Source organism: Lipotes vexillifer, unplaced genomic scaffold, assembly GCF_000442215.2.
Source record: "Lipotes vexillifer unplaced genomic scaffold, Lipotes_vexillifer_v1.1 scaffold1043, whole genome shotgun sequence".
Taxonomy (NCBI): domain Eukaryota; kingdom Metazoa; phylum Chordata; class Mammalia; order Artiodactyla; family Lipotidae; genus Lipotes; species Lipotes vexillifer.
The window spans coordinates 210,423-233,590 of NW_006769301.1; the positions used below are offsets into that span (position 1 = coordinate 210,423).

The following is a 23,168-nucleotide window of genomic DNA, read 5'->3' on the forward strand; positions in this document are numbered from 1 at the left end:
TCTTTCCCTTTCCCTCTCCCTCTGTCTCTTTTCTCTCTCTCTCTCTCCTCTTTTGATGACACCTCTGACCAGAAACCCGCCCCCACCCGTACATTCCCATCTCCCTGCCCCCTCAGAAGCTTGGCCTCTCCGGAACACCAGTTACCTTCCGGGACCTGACTGCCGGGTGGGCGAGGCTGAAGGGGAAGTGTCCAAAATGGGAATTCGAGGCTCAGCTGCCCTGCTGCGCTGTGCCCCGCGAATGTACGGCCCCCTAACCTGGCCACTGCTCAGAGCAGGTTGCACTTGACACAGCTGATCCGAAGTCCCCTGTCCTCCCACGTGGAATCAGTCCCTCTGCCAAAACCTCGACCCTGTTCTGCCTAGGACAGGAATCAGGGGCACAAGCTGCCTGCTCTCCTAGAGAGCCCAGTCCTTTCCTATTCTTTTCTACCTTGGGATGAAAGTTTACTTTATTTGCAGAGGTGGCATTTACTACCCTCCTAAGACTTTGGGTCGGGTATTTCTGCTTTATTTCTTTTTTCAGTAAATGTGTATAAAGGGTCTAATAGAGACACATCCATTAACAGCACTGTTGTTCTTTTCCATATCCATAGCCCCTTTGCTTATGTAATGAGAATCTCTGTGGCAAGCATTGTGCTAGGCACCAGGTTCACAGAAATCTCAAGATATTATTCTTAACCTCAAACACCCTCTCAGTCCGGTTCAGAGAGAGAACATGTGTCTTCACCCAAAGTGTTGGCCCATGGCTTTTGACCACCAAGTTCCTATTCTTCCCAGTACTCTGAGCTAGTTACCCTCTTGAGAAACGAGTTGAATAAGACATAGGCTGTATCTTAAAGGATATAGATACTTTACTGTTTAACCCTCATAGCAAGCCCAAGAGAAAGCTATTACTATTCCTATTTTACAGAGGAAGAAATTGAGGCTTGGAAAGATAAGCGACTGGTCCAAGTTCACAGTTAATAAGTGGCGTGGGCAGGATGTGAACCCAGATCAGGTTGTGTATTTAAAAGACAAACCCATGAAGACTGGGTTGCTATCAGATACTCCGTGATGAGTATCATAATATTAGAAGCACTGAAGCATTTCATTTAAGCTTCCTATGGAGGGTGTTTAAGAGATGAGAAGATGGGGAGTGTAGAAGGTAAAAGGGAGCAGCATGTTCCTGGGAAAGAGGACAGAATTAGACATTATTTCAAAGTTGTTTGGTCCCAGCCTAGAAAGAATTGTTGGAAATAAAAGAGAAGTGGATAGATTAGAGCTGGATGAGTCTTCAGGGTCTGTCTAGTCTTGTTCTTCTCATTTAACAAAGGAGAGCACTGAAGATTCAAACGAGAAAGTGATTTATACAGGAATCATAGCATATTAATGATAGGCTGGAATCCGGTCTTCTGGAATCAGGAGCCACTTTTTTTCTGGATTTTATTGAGAAGGTTACAGGGCGCCATTGAAGGTTTTAATTCAGTTTTTGCATGTTGACAGTGATAAAGATGGATGAGAAGGATGAAAGATTCTCTTGGTTCTTTTCACATTGCCTCTCCAGGGGTAGGATGCTCAGCACCGCATTTGGCTTCATGCAAATCTGAAAAGAGGCTTCCTTACAGAAGTGAATCATTTGTCAATGCACGATCTTTCATAAGTGACTGGGAAATTATCACTTTAGATTAAAAATAATTTTGTAGAGAAGGTTTCAGATGATGTGATGCCATTTAAGGCTGTATTATATCAATAAAAGACGATTTATCTGCCCATAAAGTTTTTAAGCTTGACATTTTCAAGTAAATCTGCCCATAAAGTTTTTACGCTTGACATTTCATTGAAAAAAATGATGGAAGTATGAAATCTCATGTAGTTTAAATATTCATTAGTGAATTGATGTCCCTGAACCTAAATTAAAGTGAAAAGTTATCATTGAAATCATATAGTTTTATTATTTAATGTTGAAAATTAAAATCATATCTATGCCGTTGGTTATAATGCAAGTTATAATTCAAAAAGAAGAAGGGATCCATTGGAGTTGCATCTTTTTTACCAACTACCCTCTCCCATGATAATATATAGACAATAAAATGAATGAAATCAACCTATATAAGACATTGCTGGATTTTGGTCAGCTGCAGTACTGCTAAAATGTTTCAAGGGCAATATTAGTCATCTTATTTGTCTCTGCCAAGTGATCTTCATTGCCCACCTGGAGATCCTTTTATAGCTTTATGGGAAGGGGTTGAATTCACATTACTTTAAGTGTTAGCAGTTGATTAATTGTTAATAACTTACCATGTAGCACAATTTTGGGGGTTGTTGCTCATAAATATTTGTGGTAAATGTAATTCATTTTTTAGAAGTGGGTCATTCTCTGTAAATACATAGTATTCCAAATGTGACAGAGGAATAGTAATTCTCACCTGCAGAAAATGTGTAATCTGTTTACAAGATGTTATAAATGAGCATCACTGAAAATAATAAGAAAAATCATTGCTAGCAGAGACTCTTGGATGCCACAGGTATGATCCCTTCTTTGACATTTTATACTTTGTGGAAAGTTTGGCATTTTATAAATGAAATGAAAACAATTCAGATTTTGACCAGTGTGCTATAAATACAGATTTACTCCCTGGTTCCTTTAATCCTACTTCTGCTCTCTGTAGAGCATTGACTTTATATCTGTTTATACAACTTAGCAGTGTTCCATATAAAATAAAGCTAAAAGCAAAGATCTGAATTGAAATTGGAAGGTTTGTGATTGCTCAGTAGGCCAGGCAAGGGTTGAAATAGATTTGGAAATGAAATTATATATTTTTAACTCAGCAGCACAGATTGCAATGGGGAAGTAAAAGGAACTGAAATGGTTCTTGCTTTTCATCCCTCCAAGATCTCCTTTCCCTTGTCTCCCACATTCTCCATTAGAGAAGGAAAGGGGAAAGGTGAGAAGGGAAGGAAGGAGGCAGAGTGAGAGAAGCTAGATTGGGACATCTGAAGGGGTAGAGTTCTTCCGGCCGTTGACAAATCAGTCTGCTAACCATGCAGAAGCAGCTTGCACCTGCTTAGAAGCAGCACACAGTAAACCATTCCACAAAGGAGCTAGAAAATCATCCCCTTGGCCCGTATCCACTTTCAACACTGTTACACACCGTCTTAAAAATGCATAGCTAAGGTACTAACCACCAGGAAGTAGCTTAGGAAGCCAGCCCTTACCCACTTCCATTTATTGGAGGATTATACAACCTTTTGTGCATGTCAGTCTTTTGAGGCAAATGATCTGGAATAATAAATGCTTCCAGATACATATAAACAGGGATGATTGCCTTAGATCGTCTTCCACAATCTCTCTGAAATGGCAATGGAGCAGTAGGGTCAGTTTTGCAAGGTTGTTCATCACAGTAGGACTCCAGATGAGTAGGGTTTTCTACAATTTTGAAAACATTTTCACATACAGTGTCTAATAAGATTATCACAACAAGGCAAAAAGATAAGCAGGGCAGGCATCATCCTTCTGTCAGAGAGGAGGCTGAGAAAAGTTGCAATGAATTACCCAATAACCCTGTAATTGACAAGTAATTGACAAGCAATTGACAAGGCCAGAACTCGCTTCTCACTCTTTAAACCCTTAGGCAGCTGGTCTTCTGCTACAATCACAGGCAGCTGGTCTTCTGCTACAACCACTTGTAAGACTTTTTTTGCATCCGTCTGTTGAAAAAGAGTCAAATTTTCATTAACAGACCTTCTTGTTACTAAGTAGGTCATTAAAATAAGCAAAACTACATTTCCCCCAGAGGAGTGAAATGAGAACTTTTATTTTAAAGCTCTAATAACATTTTAAAATGGAAAAGCAAACACTGGGGGAGTGTATACACTTAGGTAAATTTGGAAGAATTTTCCCACAGAAATAAAAACTTCTTTGCAGTGTTTTCAAATGATCTATATCTCAACCTAAAAAGTAAATTGATGTGCCATGTGCTAGCTTTATTAATTGAACATTGACAGAGAATATATTTTTTAAAGTATAAAGATGAAATGAACACTTGAAATGCCCAGGGCAACAGAAAAATAAAGCTTTAATTCTCTTCTGACTTGTCACATTCATTCATTCATTCATTCATTTGTTGAACTAATAGATAGTGAGAGACTGTTATGTGCCAAGAACAATGTTAAGTTGTGAAGATATAATTCTGAATCAGATAAAGGCTAAGCAGTGTAGAGAGATAAAAATAACAAGGACACAAATAATAAATAAAGACAATGTTATGGAACAATCCAATAGTATGCTAGAATAAATTGGGTGAGAGATCTATTTCAGATACAGTGGACAAGGAAGTCTTTTAAGCTAAGACCTAAAGGTGACAGACATGGAAAGAGTAAGCAAAAGTTGTTCTCAGGCAGCAAAAAAAGCAAGTGCTAAGGTCCTAAGGTAGATTAATAAATTAGTGAGATTTAGACAGTGAAGGGTGTCCAGTGTGCCTGGAATTGAAAAGCAAGAGGAAGAATCTCACGGGACTAGCTTGGAGTTGTTAGCAGAGGCCAGATCATACAAAACCTTTGGTAAAGGAGTTTCCTTTTATGAACCTGGACATCACTGGAGATTTTTAGGTGGAGGGAATGGCATGGTATGACTTAGATTGTAACATGATCCCTCTGGCTGCCACATAAGAAAAAGAAAGGCTTAGATATAAAGTTGGCACAATATTAGAAGCAAGGAGACCAATGAAAAAACTTGTTATTCCTTGGTTCTCTCCATTAAGTTAATGGTAGCTTGGAATAAGATGGTAGATGTAGCAAAGATGAATATAAATGGATAAAAGTGAGATATATTTTGAAGGTATAATTCAGCAAAGAATTGGTGATGGATTCCATATAGGTGGTAAAGGAAAGGGAGAAATCAAAAATGACTCGTGGATTTTTTTAAGAAAATGGACAGAGAATAGTGTTATTTAAATTGGAGAGGATTGGAGGAGGAACAGTAATGGGAGGGAGGGTGAAATCAAGACATCCCTGGATAGGTTAATCTTAGGATACATGTGTGGCATCCTAGTGATTGTACTTGTCTGGATATCAGAGGAGAGTTTTGTCTGGGGTCATCAGTATGTAATGCTGTGAGAATAGATGTCTAGAGAAGAATGTAGAAAGAGCAGAGAAAAGAGCCCACAGCCAAGCCTGAAGGGACATTGACAAGTGAAATAAGGGCAGAAAACATAGAATTGTCAGAGGAAAATGAAAAGGAGTAGGCTGTGATATATGTGGGCACTAGGAGAGTGTGAGTTACAGTCAAGAGAATGGAATATCTTAGGAAGGAGGTATGAGACACCTCTCAAGTTCTTCTCAGATATTAAGTAAGAAAAGAACTGGCCACACGGAGATATTTCATTTTATTCACTTTCATCAAAAATTCATTGATCAGGGCTTCCCTGGTGGCGCAGTGGTTGGGAGTCCGCCTGCCGATGCAGGGGACGCGGGTTCGTGCCCCGGTCCGGGAGGATCCCGCGTGCCGCGGAGCGGCTGGGCCCGTGGGCCATGGTCGCTGGGCCTGCGCGTCTGGTACACTGGTGAACAAAGGAGACACTGTTTTCTGCCCTCCTGAGCTGATACTCTAGTGAAAGAGACAGAAAAGGAGCAACAGAAATAAGCCAAATATAGAGTATGTCAGATGTTGATAACTCCTATCAAGTAATACAAAGCAGGGGAGGAGGTTGCAATTTTAACTAGAGTAGTTAGGCGGGAGAGACTTGAATGAAGTGATATATTTTTTTAAATTAATTAATTTATTTATTTCTGGCTGCTTTGGGTTTTCGTTGGGGTGTGCAGGGTTTCTCTAGTTGCAGCGAGCAGGGGCTACTCTTCGTTGTGGTGCGTGGGCTTCTCATTGCAGTGGCTTCTCTTGTTGTGGAGCACAGGCTCTAGGTGCGTGGGCTTCAGTAGTTGTGGCGCGCGGGCCTAGTTGCTTCGCGGCATGTGGGATCTTCCTGGACCAGGGCTCGAACCCGTGTCCCCTTCATTGGCAGGCGGATTCTTAACCAGGGAAGTCCCTGAAGTGATATTTGAACTATGATTCAAAGTAGGTAAGAGCATAAGCTGCATTTGGGTGAGGTCTTCTGGTTAGAAGTAACTCTACGTGCAGACATGGTAAGCATGGAATTGTCGCTGCAGTGAAGGTAACGGGGCTGAGGAGTAAGAAGGGGTCAGTGTGATATAAGGATGAGGTAGTATAAAGCTTTGCAGGCTGGTGAGAACTTTGCTTTTACTCTGAATCATATCAGAAGTAAATGGAGGGATTCCATTAGGGGCGAGACCTGAACTGGTTAATTTTCAAAGGCTCACCTTGGTTGCTGGATTGGGAACAGTGAGTCAGGGTCAAGGGCAACTGCAGAAAGGATTTTAAGATCAACCAGGCAAGAGATGATGGACATTTTGACCAAGTTGGTGGCAGAGAAGTTTGTAAAATTGTAAGAAATGGTTGGCTTCTGCCTATTTTTCAAAGTTCTAGTCTACTGGTGACAGCTAGAATATGGGATGTGAGAAAAAGGGAGGTGTCAGGTGTCACTCCAGAGTTTGGGACTTGAACATCTAGAAAAATGGAGCTGCCAAGACTGTGGCAGAAGCAGCTTAGGGATGTGGCTGAACAATTTGTATGTGAATATGTTACGTTTGAGCTGCTCATTAGATGTAAAGTGAAGATAGGCTTGGAATTCAGGGATACTGGGTATGTCAATAATGTATGGTATTTAAAGCCATAAAACTAAAGAGATCACCAAGGAATTAATGGTGATAGGGAAAAGGTACAAATATTGAGCTCCGAAGTCCCCAGTGTTAAGAGGTGGGGAAAGAGGTGGAGGAATCTCTGTCCCAGGAAGACTGAAAAGTAGTGACCTTTGAGGTCGGAGGAACACCTCAAAGAGAATGTACATACCAGATGTTAAATAAAGAAAGAAAACAGTATTTCAGTGTGGAGCAGGACTGGTCGATTATGTCTAATTCTCCTGGCAGACAAAGAAAGATAAGAACATAAAATGGACCACTAGATTTAGCAATATCTACATTTTCAGTGAGTTTGACAAGGGTAGCTTTGGTGGCATGATGAAGGTGAAAGTCTGATTGCGTGGGTTCCAGAAAGAATGGGGAGTTTCTTTCTGGGCATTTGTACAGAGGAGCAGAGAAATGGGCTGGTAAATGGAAGGAGAAAGTAACATCAAGAGAGCTTTTTTAAAAATGAGAGAAATAAGATTTTTTTTAAAGTTTGTAGGAAAAGTGCTGTAGATAGGGAAAAACTGGTGATATTGACAAAAGGAATTTTAGTGGATCCTGAGCATGAAAGCTAGATTATAATAGATGATGGAGTGAATAGAAAGGGGAGAATTCCAGGCACTAGGCATAGGTATTTTTCTCCCCCAGAAGTTTAAATACGAAAGAGAAGAGAAAGAGGGAAGGTTGCCTTTTTTAAAGCTGTTTGTATACCACTGGAAATAGACAAGTAGAGAATAATATTAGAGTGGAGGGAAGGGATAACTGAAAGAAAGATGCCTGTGTGACAAGAAGAGACTGTAGAATCCAGAACACAAATTTACTTTCTTATGCTCTTAGTTTAAGAAAAAAGATGTACCGGTGCTAATATATATTTACAGATTCTTTAGGGCAAGAATATGCAAAATGCATTTGTTGTTTCCTAAAATAAGCACTAAAAATCTAGATATAGGTTATCAATAACTTAGTGAACATTTAGATGATATTTCACTGGGATGTTAGCTTTCTTTTAGATGAAAAAATACATCAACTTGCATTTCATATATCATTAAACAAATAGCTGCTTTATTGTCTAGGCCTTTTTTATGTATTTATTTTAAAAAAGCTTCTGCTGCACAGAACTGGATTCTGAATTAATAATCCATGGCTCGTGACACAGTACCATGATTGGTCCCCATATCTGTGGACCTTCTTTTTATCTATCCCTCTATTCATTTATTTACTCTAATAAAATAGAACCCACTTAAATAATTAAACCTTGACAACTTACTCTGCTATATGGTCTCCCTCATCCTATTTGCCTGTCTTCCCCACTCAAAGTAACCACCATTCTGAGTCCTTTTTAAATTATTGCATAGCATGGGACTTCTGTGGAGGTCCAGTGGTTAAGACTTTGCCGTCCAATGCAGGGGGTGCGGGTTCGATCCCTGGTTGGGGAGCTAAGATCCCACATGCCTCGTGGCCAAAAAACCAAAACATAAAACAGAAGCAATATTGTAACAAATTCAATGAAGACTTTAAAAATGGTCCACATCAAAATAAAAACTTAAAAAAAAATAAATTATTGGATTGCTTTATTTGAATATCATTTTAGCTCAACTTTACTCTTTAATAAATTGAAATTTTAAAAATTTAATTGTTTTGAACATGCTATTTACAATCTTTTGATGCTTTTTTCACTTAATTGTGTATTCCTAAGACTCATTCTTATTGTTGTGTATTGTTATAGATCATTCATTTTGACTGCTGTGTGATACACTCATTGCACAGGAACCAGCTGATTCATCTGCTCTGTTGGCAATAGGCGTTTTGCTTGTTTCCAGGATTGTGTTGCTGTGAATATTCTGGCCCAAATTTCCTGCTGTAAATGTGCAAGAGTTTCTTTTGCATATATATCCAAGAATGGATTTTTCTGGATCTTAGTGTAAGTGGGAGTTCAACTTGATGAGATAATGCCAAACTGTTTTCTGTGGTAGTTTTACAAATTCAAACTCCCATTTACAGTGAATATGAGATTCAGGATCCACAAACCCTTGAACACTTTGGAAAAGAATATATATATGTGTATACATACATATATATATGTGTGTGTATATATATAATATATACACACATATATATGTATATATAAATATATATGTATATATATATACTTGAAATGGTATTTTAATGTGAAATGATTTGTATTTTTCTGATTTCTAATGTGGTTGAACATCTTTTCAAATCTTTATTGCCTACAAGAATTTTCCTTCTGTGAATTGCATTTTCATCTTTTGCTCACATTTTATTGTTGTTTTTAGTACTTTATTTATTCATTTATTTGATGCCTTTAATATTTAAAAAGTAGAGCTGGATTGATAGGATCATACCATAAAGGAAGCACTAATCTTTAAGGTCATCTAAATAAAGCTCTATAGTTATTTGCTTTCTCAACAATATCAATAGACATCTGTTCCTTGTTTAATATGCAGGAACGCTAGTTTTTCTATATTTTGTAAGTGACAAAGAGAAGTAGAGCCTTATTTAAATATTTCACTAAGATTCCTTGCTGTTGTTGTACCTCTTAAGTACTTTAAGTCTCTTGATTTGGGAAGACCCATTAATAGTGTTTTGTAAGACGTAGCTGGATGCATGGATTTAGGTGGCTGAAAACCCAGAAATCTTTCCTCAAGCGCATGGCTGGGGAGGCAATGTGGAGAGCAGGGAATGAGTCGTTTCAGCATCTGCAGAACTGTTTAAGTCTCTTTCCTGGGTGTGATAGCAAATTGGGTCCTATTACTGGAGAAGAAATTAAAAAGTGATATTTTTGTCCAGGTCTCTACATCTGAAGTAAACAGTGGGAAATTTTCTGAAATGCTAATTGCCTTCCCACTTTTCAAGCAAATAATAAAGTTATTAGATTCATTAATAAGATGGGAGTATTCCTCTGAATTTGATCCTGGTGGTGTTGGCTCCTTCTTTCAAAGACTGTTGAAGATCACTTTGCCTTAGGAACTGTCCACTATATTTGGGGGATTAAAAACTATTTCCCTATTAGCAAAGTAGTAAGATTTTAAAATAAAAGATGTCTTTTATGTTACACAAACGCATAGAAAATTATGAGAAGTCCTTCCAAGCTGAAAATTATCTGGTTTCTATGTAATTATGCTCTTAGGAGGGTTGATTTGAACATCCTAAACAGCAGTGTTAGAGGAAGCGTCTCTAAGAATTATTCTTAATTGCATAGCGACCGTGATTCATTGAAAACTGATTTATTGGAAACCTATTACATGTAAGGCCTGGAATTTGTTCAGGGAGAGGATATAAATATAAATAAAACACAAATTCTACTTTAATCAGGAAATATTTTTAGCTTAACTGATGTAACAAATGAATTCCAGTACTTTTTCCTTTGGGGAGATTTTAAAATCACTGCTGGAATGATATTAGGAACACAATCAAATACATAGTTTTCACTACCTAGTATGTGTAAAGCACTATGCTCATTTGGGATTTCCAAGAGGATTAAGACTGATCTTTGCTGTTAAGGAGAGAAAGACTCAAGCAGGCTATTATAAGAATAAGAGCAATGCATAGGAAGAGCTGCAGTAGTAACGTAGTTCAGAAACTACTCATGAAACAAAATGGGAGAGGTAGGTATGGCATGGTATGTACTAGATAGAAAATTATATATAAGTAATTAATGGTTGATTTATTATTTAATGATATAATCAACATAGTAACTCTAGAACATACTTTGTAGATCAATCCAGGGGGTTATAATTCTGGCTCTGGAATATAATATTTAACCTCTGTGAGCTCAGTTTCCATGTCCATAAAATTCTCATGAAGTATCATCCCTGGAGGGTGTTGTGAGGATTGAATGAAATAGCATATAGGAAGAGCCTAGTATCCTGCTTGGCACATAGTAGGCCTTAAATAAATAGTAATAGTATCTCTGCTTATTGTTCTTTGGGAAGAACCCCATTTCTTGAGAGCAGTTCCACACATACATGCCCCTTGATCTGTCCACTCTCCATCCCGACTGCCACATCCTTAGTTCAGGACATCGTCATCTCTCACCTGGCCTAGTACAGCAGCCTCTTAGAAAAGCCTTCTACTCTTGCCTCCCTATAATTCGCTGTCCATACAACTGCCAGAGTGATTCAGATCATATATTTAGATCATATATTTTCCTTACATCAAACCTTTGACGGTCTCCCAATGATTACGGGATACAAATCAAACTTCTTACCACAGCCTATAAACAGAGGCAGAGCTGGACTGCGTATCAGAGGGAGAACACTTGGGGAAAGAACACAGGACAGATGATTAACCTCTGTGTTCATTTGCTTCAGCTGCCGTAACAAAGCACCACGGACTGGTTGGCTTAAATAACAGCAAGTTTATTTTTTCACAATTCCGGAGGCTAGAAGTCCAAGATCAAGATGTCAGCAGGGTTGGTTTCTTCTAAGCTCTCTCTTCTTGGCTTGTAGATGGCCATCTTCCCTCTGTGTCTTCACATGGTTTTTCTTCTGTATGTTTCTGTGTCCTAATCTCTTCTTACAAGTGCACCAGTCTTATTACATTAGGGCCCATCCTAGCGACCTCATTTTAAGTTTATTCCCCTTGTAAGGACCCTATCTCAAAATATAATCTCATTCTGATGTACTAGGTGCTACTTCCACATATGAGTTTAGGAGGAACATAATTCAGCCCTTAACAACCTCTTATACAAGTTTAAAACAGTGACAATAACATATATTATAAATATGTTGCTTAAAACATACCACTTTCAGAATATGGCCAGAGAAGTAGGTGCTCTGTCTGAGCCTTTCGCCTTGAAGTTCTCCTCACCTGAAATGCATTCTCTCAGCTCTTCCAAAGGCTCGTGATCATCATCCAGATCTCAGTTTAAAAGTCACTGCTTTGAAGATTGGCTAAATAATCTAGAGTGGCTTTCCCAGACTCTCACTCTGTTACTGGCCTCTTTTGTTTCTCTTATGAATGACAGCATTCTTCCATTTAATTCATTTCCTAACTATTTATACTTTCACTCCCCCAGTAGCATGTTAACTCCCTGAGGCAGGGAACTTGCGAGTGAGTCTGGTTTACCATTGTATCACCAGGGCCTAGCATGGAACCTGGCATACAGCAGGTGGTCACTCAATAAATGTTGACTGAATGGGTATCCGAATGAAATTTCTCTACCAATTATACGTTTTTAGGATCTCATTCAATCTCAAAGACTTTTGTGATCTTATAAAGCAAATACTGAATAATGTCACAAATACCAAGCAGTTTTCAAGAATCATTGAAAAAGTAGTATGTTATGTAAGAATTTGAAAAGATTCATTATTATCATGGAATCATTATAACCTTAAGAATTAGCATAAACCCACACACCTTAAAATAAATGTATAAGGAAAAATATGATTGGCCTAAATCCTCCCTCTCCTACCCTTCCCCCACTTCAATAGAACACCTATGGTATTAATATTTTACAGGACATGGTTTGGTAAATAAATACTGTTCTAGAAAACAGATAAATGCTTTCTGTGAACTGAAGTGAACAGCATCACCTAGGAGCTTGTTAGAAATGCGAATTGTCAGGCCCCACCTTAGACCTACTCTAACAGCAAGTCTGGGGTGGAGTCCAGCAATCTGTACTTTAACAAACCTACCAGGTGATTCTGATCCAGTTAAAGTTTGAGAACCAGTATCCTAAATTGATTTTCAGAGTAACTGGATTTCTCAAGATTCTCATCAAACAGTCCTATTGTCAGGACCTACTCAACCTTATTTGCTCTGAGTAACTTATCTCTCCTTGTCCTGACTTGCACTGAAGTCGTGTTTTTAACACTTTAGCAGTTGTTGTCCTTAAGAAACAAACAGCGTGATTTTTCCCACTTTCGAATCTTTTTGAATGAAATCTCCATCTACTAGGGTTCAACACACATTACTTGCTTCCTGGATTACCTATCTATTCCTGAAACACTTTGGCTTTACTATCATATTTTTGTTGTTGTTGTTTTCAATTTCTCATTCAAATAAAAATTCAATTAACTTCTCATACTTATTCTCTCTGTTTTCCAAAGGTGTTATTTTTTAAAAATGAAAACTCATGGCAGATCAGCCTGATCTCTACTTTTTCTCTCACTATACTTCCAAAGGATATATTTTTCTTAGGATACTTATTCAAAAAAAGAATTTTCTTTCCCCTTCAAACTAGTTTTCTTTCTGTGGCTCAGTCTTCACCATATAGAGGGAGAGATATTCTCATTTGTTTTATGAGGGTAACTTTAGACCTAGGGCATTAAGCTATGCCAATTATTCTTTGTCTTTTGGGCATTAAGTCCGATTGCCCAACCATTATTCAAGGGAAATAGTCCATCTTGATAGCAGATGTTATTCTTTCCAGTATGGAATAGGTAGCCCCTGGACATACAGTGTTATAAACCATCATTTAAGAAATCAGGGCTTCCCTGGTGGTGCAGTGGTTGAGAGTCCGCCTGCCGATGCAGGGGACATGGGTTCGTGCCCCAGTCCGGGAAGATCCCACGTGCCACGGAGCGGCTGATGAGCCATGACCGCCGAGCCTGTGCGTCCGGAGCCTGTGCTCTGAAACGGGAGAGGCCACAACAGTGAGAGGTCCACATACCGCAAAAAAAAAAAAAAAAAAGAAATGATGTTCAAGATTGCAACAATTTAAAATTTTTATTAGTAATTAAAATTGATATGTATAATAACAATTGCTATCATTATTGAGCACATTATGTTCTGGAGACTGGGACAGATGATTTACATGTATTATTTCAGTTAATAGTCATTAAAACCTTTACCTCTGATGATATGTGACTTGACCAAGATCATACAATTAGAAAGTGTTAGAGCCAGAATTGAGCTCCAGAATTTCTGATTTTAAGCATCGTGCTAAACCCAGATTGCAGCAACTTTCCTTTGTCTAAAATCTGTGTCAGCCCATTGTCATGATGCTCCCACGTTTCCCTTCTGCCAGACACACCCATATGCTTGTTTCTGAACCAGCTTTATTTAGACGTAGGAAAGAATCTCAGTAGTGGCCATTATTGGAAGAAAAGAGAAACTAATACCTGCTAAGTACTTTCACGAGAGAGTAACTGTGTTCAGGGTCCCATAGGAGCAATTTCATTTGACCTCCGTCAACAGTCTTGCCTGATAGTTATTGTTGCTGCTGTTGAGGAGTTAAGTAACTTGCCCCAAATCACACAGCAAGTAGGTGGTAGAGCATAAATAGGTCTAACTTTTAGGAGAGCTTGACTTTGGTCCTAATTACCAGTGGACGGGTTACCTATTGTTAAAGGTGACATGACTCATTTTTGTGTTTAAGTTTTTACCAATATCCTTAACTTGCCAAAGATGCATTCCTTGCAGCCATTATGGTTTTTCTCCTCCTCACTCCTGTGGTTAAGTTCCCTCTTTTTAACAGCTCACTTCTTTACTAAAGGCCAATCAGATGATGGACTAAAAAAAATCACAAAGGCTAAAAGCTTTTGTTCCCTGCACTGCCTGTTGTAGCAGTGCCCAGGGGTGATGTATCTTGAAGAAATAAGGTTCCTGGTAAGTAACTGGGGTTTCTTTTTTACTGTAAGTAAACATTGCTTTCTGGTTTTGTTGTTCTTTTGTCTTCATTTTTGTAGAGCTGCAATGTCTCACTGAAAATTTAAGATGCTCATGAAAACATAATATATAACCTGTCTTTACTTTTTAATTATCAAACCCACCTTGCCTATAAGATTGGTAATTATTTTTTCACACTTATTTACTTCATACTTACTAGGTCCTGTTACAGAAGTGAAAACTGACATATATGTCACTAGCTTTGGACCTGTTTCTGATGTTGAAATGGTAGGTATTTGGGAACTTAAATGTACTTTTTGAGGTTTGAAAAAAAACATGCAGAAAAGAGGGCAATTAGCATTTATTTTGTAATCCATCACACAGAGCTAGAAAGTCAAAGAACAGCCTAAAAAGTTTACAAAGGGGGCTTTCTCTGGTGGCGCAGTGGTTGAGAGTCTGCCTGCCGATGCAGGGGACGCGGGTTCGTGCCCCGGTCTGGGAAGATCCCACATGCCGCAGAGCGGCTGGGCCCGTGAGCCATGGCCGCTGAGCCTGCGCGTCCGGAGCCTGTGCTCCACAACGGGAGAGGCCACAACAGTGAGTAGGCCACAACAGTGAGAGGCCTGCGTACCAAAAAAAAAAAAGTTTACAAAGTAAGACGCTGAACTTGCATTTCAGCTCTAACATTTGAGTATTTTTTGGTTTGGAATCATTCCCAACAAAGAAAAGAACGTTCTATTACTAGTCCCCATAGTACAACATGTATGTAGTATTTTTTTCCCTTAGAAAATTATTGAAGAGGAGAAAATTAGAGAGTGTAATTAGTTTTGGTATGAAACTATATTGTAGTCCTAACTGCATTTAGAATTCCTTGTTGGCCCAATTGCTCACTACCCCTCCCCCCCACTTCCATCTCAGGCATAAAGAGCTTAGAATATCAAGCGCTGGTCAAGATAAATTTGTCCATTCAATTCTGTTCTCTAATATTAAAGATTTTCAGTTTCCAGGTCAAAGAAACTACTTTACTTTTCTCCTTGACTCTAGGCAAATGTTAATAAATTCTGTGGTCATAAAATTTCTCTTACATATTTTACTTTGCCTTAAAGAGATCCCTACAATTTTATGATTAATTATGCAGTGATATTTGTTACACATTAATTTTGCCACTTGATTTAAAACAAAGTACAACCGTAATTACTTGGTGCTGGTGGTTTTATTAAATTATAGCAATTATTCTTGAATGACTAATATGTATGATTATTTATCTAACAAACGTAGAAGATTAAGGTATAAAGATGGACATAACATGCTTTAATTGCTGACACTCCTTTTTGCTCCATTGATTTAAAAAAAAATTTTTGCTTCTATTTGTTTTTATTTGGGGTAGTCCTTTTGGAGTGGGAAAGAGGCTAGAATTTAATACATTTTTCTGCATATTTATGTGTAGTCATCTGTGATTGAATATGTCACAAACTAATTTCCCTAGGAATACACAATGGATGTGTTCTTCAGACAGACATGGATTGACAAAAGACTAAAATATGATGGCCCCATTGAAATTCTGAGATTGAACAATATGATGGTAACAAAAGTATGGACTCCTGATACTTTCTTCAGGAATGGAAAGAAATCTGTCTCACATAATATGACAGCTCCAAATAAGCTTTTTAGAATTATGAGAAATGGCACTATTTTATACACAATGAGGTAGTCATTTTTCTTTTTTTCTTTTTATCTTTTTAACTCTCTTTTTTCCTTTCTTCCCTTCCTTCCTTCCTTCCTGTCTTTCTTTTTTTCCTTCCTTCCTGCTTCCTCATTGAGGGATCTTTAAATTACTTTTAAAGAAAGTGTTGATTTTGTTTAATTGCCTTTTTCCATCATAGACTCACCATAAGTGCAGAGTGTCCCATGAGATTGGTGGATTTCCCCATGGATGGTCATGCATGCCCTTTGAAATTTGGGAGTTGTAAGTTACAATAAAAATGTTGTTAGAATTTATGATTATCTCACGCAAGCTGATATTTTTATATGTGCATGATTTTCCATAGTCCAACATTTAAATCACTGTCCCTGACAACTGTCCAAGGTTTGACTTACAGGAGACTGTTTACTATCTAATATATTTAAATAAAGAAGTAAAAACAACCCCTTTTCCCCCCAAAAGCAAAAACGTATTTCTGCTTACCTAGCCTACCTAGATAGCCTAGGTAAATTGACTCATAATTAATAGGTTGGTGATCCGTGGTGAAATTTAGGGGGCTCTGAACTCCATGTGATGGTGGTGTAACATAGAAAGTATAAATGATCTTTTTGGTTTTGTAATTTAATAGTTTCTGTTACAAGCAGAATCCTTTATGGCAGACATGAAAAAAGCAGAAGAAGGTTCGTGGCTTCCTGACATGACATAGGTTAGAATAGCATAAGCAGCACTGTTAGTATAAAAGCAGCCGAAGCATGACCAAAACAGAGTTGGAGGTGTGGTCTGACATGTAGACAGAGCAAGACAGTATAGTGCCTTACAGACCACATCAAGGAGTGTGGATATTATTCTAAGTGCTTTAGAACACCTTTGGAAGGATTACTAAGGGTTGTGGTACTCTTTGATTGACATTTCACAATTTCATTTCAGCTTTTCTACCTAGAAAGGATTGTAGAGATGCTAGAGAGAAGCAGAGAAGAGTTGGAGGCTGTATGTGTTAATATTGATACAAAGATGGTGGTGGCTTAGACTAGGATGGTACCAGAGGAGATGTGAGACAGATGGATTTGGGATATTTTGTGGATGTGAAGGCAAGAAGATAAAATGAATGGGTAGGACAGAATATGGAATTCCTTTCCCCCAAGCTGCCTTCTCAGAGATGGCAGCAAAATGTGATCATCTCTTCTAACGTCTGCCTCAAATATTTGACTCAATCAGAATCTACCAAAAATAGATGCTGACTTTTACTATTGCTTCACATTCTTAGTCTCACTGATTGTGAAACTGTTGCCTGCTGTTATCATTGCTCATTGCTTAACTTAATGAGACTCGGCAGTCACCACTCTTTTTATAACCCCCAGTAATCACAATATTCCGTTGGCCTAACGTGAATCTAGAGAGGGTCCTTTGCTCCCTGACCAGTGATTTAATGAGAGAAGATTAAAACAGAAAAAATACGTGGACAGAAAGGTCGATCTTACTGGGGCCAGAATTTAAAACTATTTGTGCTATAATTTAAACTTCACCCAAGATAGCTCTAATCTAGGGAAAGTCCTTTCCCACCCGCCCCCCCAGGGTTTGTATAAAATAAAGAAATTATTCCTTGGAAGCTGATGATTTGGGGTTGAGAACTGAAAAGAGAGGCCCATCATACTTATGAAATAAAGATACTTAATTACTTTGGAAGGAGAAAAATAACATTTATCTATGTTTACAATTCATAGGCATGAGAAAAAACGGGGAAAAATGGTTATAAGATAATCAAGTGTAGGATACCTGATTTAAAATATCATGCAGGATCCTAGCATTCTGGGACTTTAACTGTATGATTAAGCATAAATATACTTCAGAAGATAAACCTTGACACACAATTGTATAGTGTTAAATGACAACACAAGCCTTATAGTTTGTTTTGCAAAGTCGCTTATAAAGATAGTCTCCCTAGGTATCAATTCCTTTTGTAGAATTAAACACTTTCACTGAGGACCTACTGTGCTCTAGGCCTTTTAGGAAGGTTTGCAGAGGGTAGCATACAATTCATCTTTGTTCTTCTGAACTCATTTGTGTGTGAGCCAAGCTATCTGTTCTGGGTAGACTGGTAAGCAAGCAGCTGGTCTCCATTTGTACTGAACACCAAATAATAGAAAATGGGCTTGAATTACCGCTGGGAGGGATTTGTTGAAGATAGAAGGGGAAATGTTCTGATTGTGAGAGTTTAAAGGTAGTGGAACTGGTTGTGTAAGTACATTCCCTGGAGAGCTTTATAAACAGCATAGCCAGTTGTTACTGCAGAGTGGTTCCCAAAAAGCATGGGTATTGTCCAGAGGCAGAGTCTGGAATAGGTGACTCCTGGAGAGCTCTCCCAACAGTAGGATTTGCTCTTTTTGTTTTTGTTGTTGTATTATTATACGCAGCATCTGGTACATTTCTAATTGGCAGAGGTGCATTAGGATGGAAGAAGTCGATATTGGTCAAATACTGGCAGTGAGTTAGAAAGGAAGGGAGTAGCAGTTGGACAGTACTTTTGGGGGGTTTATTATTTCTGCTTTTCAACTGTTTATCCTATTAGTATGGAAACATACCAAGTGCACTGATGCATACATAGCATTTTAGTTGCCTTAGTTGTAGTCTCCCCTCCAAACCTTTGGCATAAAAATAAGAAATATGCCCAGTTGCAAGGCTGTTTATTTAATCTCTACAGTCTTCTCAATCTTAAACGTGTTTGAATAAATCATAATGATTCTTTTTTTCATTTATTACATCTTTCCTGAACATATGTAATATTCTTAATCGTTGACCATCAATGCTGATGGAAGAGGAGCTTTGAATCTAACCACATTCTGTGCTCTCATCCAGATGCCTATCCGAAGAGTGAGATGATTTATACGTGGACAAAAGGTCCTGAGAAATCAGTAGAAGTTCCAAAGGAGTCTTCAAGCTTAGTTCAGTATGACTTGATTGGGCAAACAGTATCAAGTGAAACTATCAAATCCATCACAGGTGAGATGTTTAACAATTTGAGTCAATATGCTACCTGGCATTGGCAATGGAGTTTTGTCCTAGCTTCTTTTTTTTTTTTTTTTTTTTTTTTTTGCAGTACATGGGCCTCTCACTGTTGTGGCCTCTCCCGTTGCGGAGCACAGGCTCCGGACGCGCAGGCTCAGCGGCCATGGCCCACGGGCCCCGCCGCCCCGCGGCACATGGGATCTTCCCAGACCGGGGCACGAACCCGTGTCCCCTGCATCGGCAGGCGGACTCTCAACCACTGCGCCACCAGGGAAGCCCTGTCCTAGCTTCTTCATTGAAATATCTCGTGTTTTCAGGGGACAACTAAAAGTTTCCAGAAATAGAGTTGATGCATAAATCACAGTTCAGACTTTATTTATTTATATTTAAATCTTGTTTTAGTTTAAAATAAATTCTGAGTTGGTGACATGTGAGAAGTGAGCTGGTTTTCTTATTCAGAAACAAAAGCCAATAATCAAATATATCAAAACTGTTTTCAACAGAATTCTGAGGCGGGAAATCTGACCACTGATTTTTTTTTTTTTTTTTTTTTTGGGTGTGCTGGCGCCTTTTTTTTTTTTTTTTTTTTTTTAACATCTTTATTGGGGTATAATTGCTTTACAATGGTGTGTAAAAATACATTTGGGGAGGATTTGAGGCTTCTGAATCTTGGGCTTCACAGTCTGAGAATAAAGCTACTGCTTCCTAACTAACTTTCTCAATATGTTACTTTAAGATGTAACATTAAAAATATTATCAAGAGCTACCAGAAATCTTATGGTATATTTACTTATTAGCTTTTTTAGGTTTTTGTCTAAATGCCAATAAAACATGCATGAACTCAGGGATGTTACATATGGCTCTATGTTATATGTGTTTCTTTGTATTTTTCTTCACATATGCCACATTTAGAAATAAAGCTCTTTCCTAAAACTAAGACAGTAAGGTAACCTTTCCCTAAGCATATATGTATATATAATGTATACCTTTGTATTCCAATTCTTTCTAAAATTAAGCTTTATATTTTCATGTGTGTGCATATTTTCATTTTTTTCTAGTGATTTTCCGTAAAAGTTAGGTCTAAATTCTGCTCTCGAAAATGCTGAAAATGAAGGCTAATTGCTTTAAAATAGAAAGCACTGCAAAGAATTTTTATAAAGTTATAGCCCAACTTATTAAATTGCTTAATTACTACGTGCAACAGAAATGTTTTTCTGTGTAATGACGGGCAGTATCATTCCCCCCCTAGTTGGGAGCTACATATTTCTCAGTGCTTGTGTTGTTACGCAATCCGATACTTTCTTTGCCTAGAATACTGTTTGTTAGTCTGAAATATGATTATAAAGCCATTGAATAATTGCCCGCAGAACCTATAACGTATTTTCCTCATGTTTCATTCGCAGGTGAATATATCGTTATGACAGTTTACTTTCACCTCAGACGGAAGATGGGTTATTTTATGATTCAGACGTACATTCCATGTATTATGACAGTAATTCTTTCTCAAGTTTCATTCTGGATAAATAAGGAATCAGTTCCAGCTAGGACTGTATTCGGTAATTATAATCATTTCTTGGGTATTTTTGTCCACCTTACATTTTGATCGTGGGAATAACCTTTAGATATCATCTCTAACAAAATATTAAACAGTAATATATCTGGCTGTGCTAAGTAAAGAATCACATAAGGTTTCATTTTTATCAGCCAATACAAAGTAATAAGCTTGAGAGGATATGGGCAGTCCATCACTTCCTTTGGGGCTCCACCAGATTTCCTTTATTGAGAACTGGCAGGTGAAGACCAAGTGTGAATCTGAATATAATTTCACTTTGGGTGATGTTCTTGGGTTCCTAGCTTAATGCTGTGTAATTGAATTAAAAATCATATCTATGTGTTGAAATGAAATGCATTGGGAGCTTAAAATAAAACAAAAGTCATGGATGAATGAATATGAAAACCTTAGAATAATTTGCCTTTTAATGAAGAGGAACAAAAGGCAAATGGTTTCAATGCATGGAATTGGAAATATTATATGCTTAGTTTATTAGCTTATTGTTATATTCTACCTACATCTTTTTTTTCAGAATACTACACATTTTATTCTGTTTGTTTTTACAGTGGCTTCCTATATATCATATTCTTAACCATATGAAGTCCAGAACACCTGAGTTTTCAATTTTTATAGCTGAAAATAAGCCTTTTGCATATCAGCCTTGCTTTTAAATATTAAAATTAGTTATAATGATATTTATTTAATTTAACATATCTCTCTATTCTTTTTCTATTGATTGTGAGTGGCAAAAGCATTCAGTTATGGGATGAAAATGATCAGAATTGCTCTGGAATGGAGGTATAGTCCTCACAAGAGATGCCAATTTCCCTTTGCTTTTTCTACTTGGTAGAAAGCCAAATAGAAGCCATGGTATAATATCCCTCATCACACAATAGCTGAAGGGATGCTGGTGAGAAGGAACTGGAGAGAATGGGAACTTCTCATCCCACCCCTGATCCATTTAGAGAACTTCTGATATAAGGGCATCTTAGTGTTCTCAGTGGACCTGAATGTGGGGTGTTTGCCATGGACACCCTCCCCCACCCCTTTAGGTTCACTCAAGAAGGTTTTGGAATCCTACCAGGGATACTCTTAGAGGAGGGTCAGTGCTGGGGGTAGGGTGTGACCTCATGAAGGCAGTGAACAGGTGTTATGGCACTACCTACTTCGTAGAGTTGCGAGGGTTCATTGCGAGTGTTGAGTAAATTTTAGCTATTAAAAATAGGTGCGAAAATGAAAGAGAAAAAAACACATCTAAGCTTTGGGCTCCAATAGGTCAGGTTTTAAAACCCACATCTGCCACTTATTTTCTCCATCCTTAAAATTGTGATAACACATCTCTCCTTCATAGACTAGTAAAGATTTAGAATTATGTGCAGTACTCATTACAGGGTATATGGAGCACTTAGTACATATTAGTTACTCTTTACCGTATGCTCTATTGCGTAGGAGAGATTTATTTTGTTATGACCTGGTTTCCTTGATTATTAACTGTTTTTAAAAGAAAATATGCATTATTATGTAATGCAAGACACTCTGCTAAATTCTTTTTTTTTAAATGAAATACAGTTTATTTGCAGTGGTGTGTTAGTTTCAGGTGTACAGCAAAGTGACTCAGTCATATATATATATATATATATATATATATATATATATATACACACACATATATGTATATTCTTTTTCATATTCTTTTCCTTCCGAGGTTATTACAAAATATTGAGTATTGTTCCCTGTGCTATAAGTAGGTCCTTGTTGTTTATTTTATATATAGTAGCGTGTATATATTAATCCCAAACTCCTAATTTATTCCTCCCCCCACTTTCCTCTTTGGTAACCATAAGTTTCTTTTCTATATCTGTGAGTCTGTTTCTGTTTTGTAAATAAGTTTATTTGTGTCATTGCTTACATTCCACATGTAAGTGATATCCAATGATATTTTTCTTTCTGCGTCTGGCTTACTTCACTTAGTATGATAATCTCTAGGTCCATCCATGTTGCCGACAAGGGATTAATCTGCTAAATGCTTGATGTCCATTCTCTCATTGAGTGCAGTGAGCGCTCAGTTAACCTTGGGTCTACACATCGTGTCCAGAGGCAGCCTGACTGGGCAGGAGGTATCTGCTGAGGCTGAGAACCAGATCAAAGTCCCTTAACTTTTCCTCGTACAAAAAATATTAATATTTCAGGAACTATCATCATTGAAAATAAAAATAAAATTACTTTTACACATATACCATCTTTTTTCTATGTTCCTAAATAATTTCTAGAAGAGATAATATTGACCCATTAATGATGCCTTTGATTAAGTCATATCAAAAGTGCAGACTCTGGAGGGAGACAAAAGTTGTAACCCCAAAGTCTACCACTTATTAGCTGTGAACCTTCAGTGAGTTATTTCTGCCTGTTTCCTCATGTGTTACAACAGGATACATTGTTGCTACTACATAGGGTTGCTAGGAGGATTCAATTAGTTAATTTGTTTTTGTTTTTTTTTTTTTGTTTATTTTGGGATTTTTGCTTTTTTAAAAATTTTTATCTATTTTTGGCTGTGTTGGGTCTTTGTTGCTGCGCACATTTCTCTAGTTGTGGTGAGCT

General features: G+C 37.8%; 1 protein-coding gene across 3 annotated transcripts in view; it reads left to right on the forward strand.

The window, feature by feature from the left end:
* Window positions 1-23,168, forward strand: part of GABRA4 (gamma-aminobutyric acid type A receptor subunit alpha4) — a 66,666-nt gene that overhangs the window by 1,779 nt on the left and 41,719 nt on the right. For 2 of the 3 annotated variants that reach the window (XM_007445554.1, XM_007445555.1), the window contains exons 3-7: window positions 14,534-14,601; window positions 15,800-16,020; window positions 16,197-16,279; window positions 18,869-19,012; window positions 20,422-20,574. In XM_007445554.1, the coding sequence (XP_007445616.1) occupies window positions 14,534-14,601; window positions 15,800-16,020; window positions 16,197-16,279; window positions 18,869-19,012; window positions 20,422-20,574 (669 nt within the window). The remainder of the gene's footprint in view (window positions 1-14,533; window positions 14,602-15,799; window positions 16,021-16,196; window positions 16,280-18,868; window positions 19,013-20,421; window positions 20,575-23,168) is intronic. The other variant, XM_007445556.1, reaches the window with a different exon arrangement.